At 47.7% G+C, this 9040-nt stretch overlaps 1 protein-coding gene across 1 annotated transcript; it reads left to right on the forward strand.

Annotated features, from left to right (window-relative positions):
- Positions 1–4098: 4098 nt before the first annotated feature.
- LOC311172262 (interleukin-1 receptor antagonist protein-like) lies at positions 4099–8568 on the forward strand (the record flags this gene model as incomplete). The annotated part of the gene is made up of 4 exons (XM_084235526.1): positions 4099–4214; positions 5963–6051; positions 7138–7250; positions 8316–8568. The coding sequence occupies 4 exons, from the start codon at positions 4099–4101 to the stop codon at positions 8526–8528; spliced, it is 531 nt and encodes a 176-aa protein (XP_084091652.1). The 3' UTR covers positions 8529–8568.
- Between the last annotated feature and the right edge of the window lie 472 nt (positions 8569–9040).

The following is a 9040-nucleotide window of genomic DNA, read 5'->3' on the forward strand; positions in this document are numbered from 1 at the left end:
GAGTTTGGCAATGAGATTCTTTACCTCTGGGAGAATTTGCTGGTTTCAAAGACTGTAGCTGAGCTCTGGACAGGCTCATGGCACTTGGGGGTGGGATAGTATCAAATTTGTACTGTATATGCTGCTGAGGGGAAGATATCAGTATAAACACCCTGGGTTAGGGCTGAATTTGTACTTTATATTCTGCTGAGGTAGAGATACCACTATTAACACCCTGGTTTGGGGCTGGGACCGTGGATGATTAACATTGAACCTGAACTGCTTACTGAGCCCAGGTCTGGGTCATCTCAGTCCCCGTTTGGGGGACTGGGCTGGGCTGTAGTGCTCTCAGCCCCTCTGCCAAGCAGAAGCAAAAGTGAATTGTTTCTGGATAAATAACATTATAAGAGCCTGGGGTGAGTTCTACAATTTTTGCTAGACAGTGCACAGCAGTCAATACAAAGTAGTCAGGCTTAAGTATATGTGTGGGGGGCAACCAGGACAAGAGCAGACAATAGACAGACCCAGTGGGCTTCATTAATGGCATCATCGAGGGCAGCCTTTATAAGGAATATGAATGATATGTTCAAGGATTTAAAAGACAAGACGGAAGCTTTTGGCAGAACTAGAAACTATACAAACAAGGAACCAAGTGAGATGTTAGAACTGAAAGATGCAATGAAATGAGATTGCCTGAACTGAAAAATTGAGAAAAACTAATGTTTATCAAGCACTCCTAGGTGGCTGACCCTGTGCCTAACACTTTGTGGGCATCGACAATGGAGGCTTCTCAGGTAGCTGCAGTGTAACCTGCCTAGTGTCCATCCCGGGACACAAATGGTTCTCCTAATTTGTGCCACGGCCTAGTATGACAGGGCACAGCACGTGGAAGGCACTAGATTCCATCACGGTGCCCAGGGCTCAGAGGGAAACACAGCAGCAAGTGGAGGCAAAGTCCACTATATGCTGTGGTCCTAAAACTTAATTCAGGAAGAGATCAGGAGTGGGCTGAGTATCCAGAACTGAAAATAAATTTAGTCAGAGATTTTCTGTGGTGTCTCTGAAATCCCAGAGACACCAACTGATTTTTTTTTTTTAAAGATTTATTTTATTTATTAGCAGGAATCTAGAAAACTTAAATAAGGGACCAGGAAAAAGAATAACTATAAGAAAGTAAAAATCAAAATCAACAAACAACTATGAATCAGAGACACTCTATGGGGGGTGGGGGGCGGGGAGGGGAGAGGAGGGATTGGGGTCAAAATAAGGAGGTCACAATTGTATGGGAAATATAAAAATAAAATTTATAATAATAATAAAAAAAAGATTTATTTTATTTATACAAGTACCGGGGTACAGACCAGATGTGCGGGAGGGTGAGAGGATTCACCAGAGACAGAGCGGGGAACAGAACAGGCAGACTGATGAAATATACTGCTGAGGGGAGCAGTGGGTGAGACAGGAGAGGTCTGCTGTGCCCATGTGGGTTGCTCTGAGGCCAGTGGGAATCGAACCGGCACTGCAGAGGCTGCAGACAGCTTCATGGCACTGTGCCCATCTGTCTGCGCCACCAGGGAGGCCCCAATTGATTTTTTATGGGGGTCGACAGTGGAATTGTGGGCAGAAGCATGAGGGAAGAGAAGGAACTTGCGCTCCCTTTTTCTGCCTCCTCCCAATGTGGAGGGTGTGAGGGTCTCTCCCTGGGGTCAGGCAAACTTGAGAAGGGCCAGGAGTGCAGGGCAAATTTGAGAGGTTGAGGGCTCTGTGATCATCTGTCTACTTCACCTGAAGTGAAGAAGTGGATGCAATAGTTGTTTATCATCAAGAGGTTTCCTATGTGCCAAGGTCAGAGCTAAGTACATCGTGTGCAGTATCTCAGTCCTCATAGCCACCCATGACGAGGCTTCTATTCTTAGCCCATCTTACAGGTAATGAAACCGAGCAGAGCTTCAGCACATTGCGTGACATGGTACAGCTCGTAAATAACAGAGGATTCAGTCCCGAGTCAGTCTTACTTCACAGCAGGACCCCGGGGAATCACTCAGCTGTGAGGTCTGTGGGGACACTTCTTAGGACTTTGTACACCTGGGAAAGGTGGGGAGCCCAGCGCTTCTGCTCTCCATGAGAAATCTGTCACTATGAATTTGGGTTGGGACAGAAATTTGCCCAGGACCACAGTGTGGGTGTGTCTTTGGCTTAAACACAGTCTGAGGGTGGAAGTCAGGACTGACCCCTCTGTCTCTCTTACGCAAGTCTCTTCAGTCTCCAGAGACATCTTCTGAGGGTGTTGATTTAACCATTAAGGAGGACTTTAGAAGTAGCATAAGAGACAGTAGGAAAGAGCTTATCACAATGGGGTGCACGCTGCCCTCACTTTCAGCAGCTATGAATTATCACCTGATGACTCATAAATATCTCAGAATTTATAAACCTTAATTTAGCAAATACTGGTTTAGCAAATTCTTGGCAAATAATCAAGAATATTCTTAACTCCTTTAGTGAGTCCTCAATAAAAACAAACAAAATGCCCCCTTGGCCCTTCCCAAGGTAGATATTATTTCTAATAATATAGGTGTTTCAGAGAGGGTAAAAATCTCTCTCAAGGTCACACAGCTTGTGATAAGGCAACAGGAATACCTATGTGCCGTTTTGCTCCTGGAAGCAAACACCCATGAGAGTGATACAATTTTTTGCGGCAATGTTCCATTTGCTCTGAATGTGGAGCTCCTTTGATTTGAAAGTTTGTTGGTAACTTTCCTCTTTGAAGGATTTTATTCTCATTTGGACACAGAACCTGCTTTGTTTTCTGAAAATAAAGTCACACTCATTAGAATCAACGGCTGCAGCAGGATGGCCCCTGGGCTGGGACTCAGATCTGGATTTCTGGGTGCACCTTTGCCATTAACAAACTGTGTGATCTCGGACAGGTCCTTCCCCTTCTGGATCTTTCAAAGTCTTTTTCAAAAGAATGATATAGTAGGATAGGGTGATCAAGGAGCTCCCATCTGGTTGTGAAGTGCTACAATCTATGCTGCTGTATGAGCGTTATATATGCTACTGCGTAGACAGTGGAGACGCGCTCTTCATCTTCTTTCTATGCTTAAAGGGGAGTGTGCTTGCCTTTTCCTCAACTGTCTAGAATGTAGTAAGGAAGGAGGCTAATGTTCATTAATGCTCATTGTGGGCCAGAACGCTTTTGTTCCCTCTTTTGAGAGGAAGACATATCAACCTCATTCTGAGCTTGAGGAGACAGAGGCAGAAACTCATATAAGTGACTTCAAGGTCGCATAGGTGGCAACTGGTAGAGGAGGATCGTGGGCCCATTTCTGTCCAAGTGCTGAGTTTACCCCACTTTCCCGAGACCATGCCTTCTCAGATGTGAACAGACCGTTAGAGGTGGTTTTGAAGCACCTCTTAGGAAATACTCATTTAAGAGCAGGCATCAGCAAGTTTCAGGCCCCATGCAGCCACTATGTGTTTTTGTCAAGAAAACTGTGCTGGAACACAATGATGAGCGCTCCGTGACAGTCATGGGTCGTCTGTGACCGCTTAGAAGCCACACCAGGGGACTTAAGTAATCACGACAGAGACCAGATGACCTACAAATCCCAAAATATTTACTATCTAGTGCTTTACACACTGTTTACAAGTCCCGGTGCAGAGTCCAACAAGGCTGTCCTTCCATCAAAGTACACAAGGTGACATGAGACTGTCCCCAGTGCTGGGAGCCCTACCTCTTGTCTTTATTAGGACTGGGGGACATTTCTGATCAAATCTGTCTTTGGAAAGGCAACTGTGTTAGGGTACCTGCCTGTTAGGCAGATGAAAGTTTGGTTTTCATCGTGTTCTTCCCAGGAACTCAGTGAAGAGGAAATAGAATCTCAATTTTGGGGAAATTACACAGGGGAAAAGGGGAGGTAATAAGTTACAACACCCCATTGCGACATTCAGCGAGGCTGAAAGTGACAACAGCAGTTTCTCTTTTTGGTAATGTGGGGCATTTCCGTTTTTATCTTGGGGAAGGGCGGCCAATGCAGATTTGGTAAGGGACTATTTTCTTTATAAGTCACTCTTCGGGGCCCGAAATGGCAGTCTCCGTCACCTTGCTGAGGCCCCAGGATGGAAATCCACAGGTGCCCTGGCAGTTACCTAATCCCTCTTCTTCTTTTCCTGTTCCACTCAGAGACAGCCTGCCGCCCCTCCAGGAAGAGACCCTGCAAGATGCAAGCTTTCAGGTAAGGCGGATCCCAAGCAGCTGGGGGTGGCTGGGGAGTGGAGATACTTCCCGTTGTCATCTGGTGCTGCCGCTCTGCAGATTTGGGCTGGAAAGGGATGGCCACCGTTCAGTTAAGGGACTGTCATATGCGTAGTCTTCAGGGCTTATATTTCAAAACATCCCAGAGTTCCAAAACTTGATGAAGAGCTTGACTGACTTCGGCAGCTCAGCAAGTGACAAGTCATCTGCCAAGTAGCTGTACTGGGACCTGGGCCTGGCTGAATGCTGGGCAAAGAAGCAGAGAGGGGCGCCCCCCGTGGGCAGGATACAACCCAAAGTCCCAGACTGGTGGTTAAGAATGCCTGTCTATGAAAAAAAAAAAAAAAAAAAAAAAAAAAGAATGCTTGTCTATGTTGGCGCATTGGAGGATCTCACTCCCTGAGGCCTCTGCTATCATCTGGGGCATTGTGAATTGTATAACAGAGTTCTGTCAAGTGCCTGAAAACTATTGTGATTTTTAAAAGTTGGACCAGGAGGTTTATGAGAGGTCACCATCACTGTTGTAACAATGACAGTGTAATGTGAAAATAGTGCTGTCTATGTGTTCCCTCTGTCCAGTGAGATTCTAGGACTGTTGGGGTGGCTTCAGAGTCTCTCCGGCCTGAGGCTGCATGCAGGTTGGGACTCTGCGTGCTTGAGTGCATGCTTACCTAGTGTGTGTATGTGCGTGTGTATTTACATTCACCCTGGGCAAGTCTTTGCCTTTCCCTGAATTGGGAACTGTCCACTTCACAAGGTTTGTCCCTTCCCCTTCCTATCAGTTGGGAGGTCAGGAGCCCCAGAGGCTGGGAGTAGGGATATTTAATCCCTTCAACCTGAGATTCACTCAGGAACACAGGATAATCACAAAAGGTCAATTGCTCACTGGTGCAAACAACTTCGGTTTACTTGACCACCCCTCTGAATGCATGAAGTCACCAAAGTCACCTGATGTGGTGGGTGTCCTTAGCCACACTGCACTGGTGAGGAAGTGAGGCGCCAGGCTAAGGTCATGCAGGTGGTCAGCAGGTCGTGAAGGGCCTATGTCCTGGCTGGAGGTATACTTACCACGTCTCAAAGCTTTGAGCTCTGCTTTCAGCCTGAGGGTTCCTTCACCAAGAAGAAAAGACTGGGGGCCAGAAATAGGCCACTGGGTGATGGAAGAAAGCTCTGGGGCAGACCCCGACAGTCTAAGGTTCTGAGTCAGCTACACGGCCCTCTGTCTTTGAAACTTCCAGCACTGTTTGTGGGGCCACTGGTTTCAGATGACTTTTTAAATTTCCATTTACTAATAAAAACAGAATGCAATTAAAATGCAGATCCTCAATGTATGACATTCCAGAGTTCGATAACAATATATGGCTGGGAGCTAGCATATCGGAAGTGCAGATATAGAATATTTTTGTATCCTGGAGAACCCACTGCATGGTGCTACTCTAGAACATGCTTTGCCGAAGTAGAAGGTGCCTGTCCTGGGAATATGAGGATGAGAAACGAGGAGAGGAAAGGGGTAGAAGGGGGTTCATACAACCAGCTGGGGTGGGAATTGGGCCTGTCTCTTACCTGATGTTGACCTCCATCTCCTCATCCATGCCATGGATGTTATAGAACACCACACTCCTGGCAGAAAGCTGGATGCAGATTCAGCAAACTCTCAGGGACATAGCAAGGGACAGATCATAGGGCTGGGCACACAGCTCCCTAAAGTGGTGTCCTTCTGCTTTACAGAATCTGGGATGTCAACCAGAAGACCTTCTACCTGAGGAATAACCAACTAGTCGCTGGATACTTGCAAGGCCCGAATTCTGAGCTGGAAGGTGAGTGGTGGCCAGGAAACTGATGCTGTGGGCACCAGGTGACCCTGAGCACTGCAGCACAGTGGCCTGCCCTGGAAACCTGGCAATGCTTTAATCCTCATTGGTCTTTGGAGCTGAGTTTGAAGCTGAGGAGGCCTGGCCTCAGGGGGGTGAGAGGGGAGAGCTTAGGTCAGGAGTTACCTTCCACAGATACAGTGGTCCCAGGGCCACACCTGGAGGGGGATGGCGCAAGGGCAGTTCTACCCCTTCTAACCTCTTAATTAACCCCTTTGTTCCTGCGTTGTTCAAATGCTAACTCTCATTCAAAATGAATGAGAAAATGGAAGACTGTTAGGGGCCATATTCATCAATATCACATTCAGTCATGTTCTGGAACATGCTCTAACAGGCTGGATGGGCATGCTTAGCCCACTGCATTCCTCAGTTTCCCCTTTAGTAAGATGAGGGCAGGTGGATGATACGATGTGAGATTTTTTTTCAGCACTTGCCTTCAAGGATATTTCCATGTCCCGTGGCTAGCTGGGTACTGGGAGTGGCATTATCTCCATCTCCCTGCCTTTCCCCACCCCCTTCTTCTTTCCCTCCATTTCACCCTGAAAGAGTGAGACTTACCTTTCCTATCCTTCTGGTAATTCTAATGAAACTTGAAGGCACAGAGAAGCTGAGATTTTCACTGCTGCATGAGGGCACAGGCAACTGAGGTCAGAGGCAAGTTCAAAGTCACCCAGGTGCCTTGGGCTGAGCCTCAGGGGGCCTCACTCATGACCTTGGGTGCTTTTTTTCTGTACATGAGCAGCACGCCTGTTGACTGGAGCCCAAGTATCTGTGTGCTCCAGAAGAAAGGGAGGGTAGAAATCATGGCACAGGATCCAGACAATTTGGTCCTTGAGCAGTCACGAGACAGTATGTTTACTCTGATCCTCTATTTGGATGCAGACCAGGAAGATGGTGCCTGACTGTCCTTCTGACCTTAGGGTTTTAGTTGTGGAGTGGGGGGTAGAAGGAGAAAAATCCCTATCCTGCCATCTTTTCCCTGTCTCTGCCACCCCTTCTTTACACCTGACAATTTTCTCTGCCCTTTGCCAGAGAAGCTAGACGTGGTGCCCATCGAGCCTCACACTGTGTTCCTGGGGATCCACGGGGAAAAGCTGTGCCTGGCTTGTGTCAAATCTGGTGATCAGATCAGGCTCCAGTTGGAGGTAAGGACCTGCCTCAGATAATGACCACCACTGGGGGCTCAAGACACCATAAATATGTCTCTTTTCACCATGCTATTTCTGGCTAGGGTCAGTCAGACACTTCTGTCCATGTTGTGTAGCTGGGCTCACTTCTGCAGCCATGTTCAGCAGAGCCCTTAGCTGTCTCTCCCCGTGGCCTCTCAGAGTTCACTTGTCAGCTTGAGCTTCTATACAACATGGCTGCTGGCTTCCAAGAGAAATGATTCCAAAAAGAAAAGCCTCAGTGTGCAAATGCTTGCTAAACCTTTACTTTCATCCTACCACTAATGCCCCAGTGGCCAAAGCTGGACTCTTGACTAAATCTCGCCCCAATGGAAGGGGGCACTACATAGGGTGTGAACCCAGGGGTTATTATTCATTTAGGGAGATAAATCACTGCACATTAATCTTTCCCAAAGGCCCCAACCCTCTCCCAGTAATTTCAGGATCTTTCTCTTCTAATCCTTATTTACTCAAACTCATGAGCTGGCATCCTGCTCATGCTTAGTCCTCTCTGAGTGCAATATTAATAGTCTCAGAGGTTTGTTGGACAAACTTTTAACTCAAATTGGAGTGGCCATATCTGTGACACTGTCACTTCCTTCCCCAGAGGATGGGACACTTTTTGGAGGGTGACCGACCTCTGTGGCGTAGGGATGGCAGGATGTTGTGCATCACTTCTTGCATAGCTGCAATACTCTGCCTACCATATCCTCTGCCCTTTCCTTGGAGGCACACACCCTGGCAGTGCGCCAGTCTCCATAGGCCTTGGCCTTCACTGATGATATATGGAGTTTGCTAAACTTATGTGCTCATGGTCAGAGTGGCCAGATTTTCCCAACTTTAAAGTGTGATGACAGGACAGACTGTGTTATCACTGTCTTAAGAGATAGGGATCTCGTGGACTCATGGAGGGCCTCCAAGTCAACATTTCTGCAGGATTACTTTGGGCTACTGGTGGCCCACACTCTGGTGTGGGGTGGCAAGGTGGGTAGTACAGGACCTTCCAGCTCTTTAGCTCTTACATGCTTATTTCTTGGCTTTCAGGCAGTTAACATCACTGACCTGAGCAAGGACAAGGAGCAGGACAAGCGCTTCACCTTTATCCGCACAGAAAATGGTCCCACCACCAGCTTTGAGTCAGCTGCCTGTCCCGGATGGTATCTCTGCACTGCCCTGGAGGCTGACCGGCCTGTCAGCCTCACCAACACACCTGAGGAGGCCATCATGGTCACCAAGTTCTACTTCCAGCAGGACTAGTGTACGGCCACATCCCTTCTCCATTCACAGCCCATGGATGACTGTAGAGAGACTACCTTTTCACCTCTGTGCAGGGTCTCCTGCTCTCTCCTGGGCTCTGAGGATCAGCTTTGGTACAGTGGACACTCAGGAGGCAGTACTAGAGCCCTAGAAGAAACAGGACTCTGTCTCCAGCCTTCTCAGTTAACCCCGCCTCCGTGCCATCTCCACAATGGACTTTCTAAAGTGCAGATTGAATTACGGTGCTGCTCAAAACCTCTCACTGCCACCTACACCTTCCAGATAAAATCCAGGCTTCCTGGTCAGCCTGGATGCCCTCTGTTTTCTCATCCCTGACTACTCCCTCACCCCAGGGCCCCTGTGCCAGATCCCTCGGCTACTTGCTGACCTCCTGCCAAGTGACTCCAAGATCTTGGTTTGCAAATGGATGCTGTTCCATGGGGAAGATTTTAAAATCTGTGGCAAACTGTAAAAAGGTATTCATGATATTTTAAAAATTAAGCCAACTTGAT

This window comes from Talpa europaea, assembly GCF_964194135.1.
Source record: "Talpa europaea genome assembly, chromosome: 6".
NCBI classification, from domain to species: domain Eukaryota; kingdom Metazoa; phylum Chordata; class Mammalia; order Eulipotyphla; family Talpidae; genus Talpa; species Talpa europaea.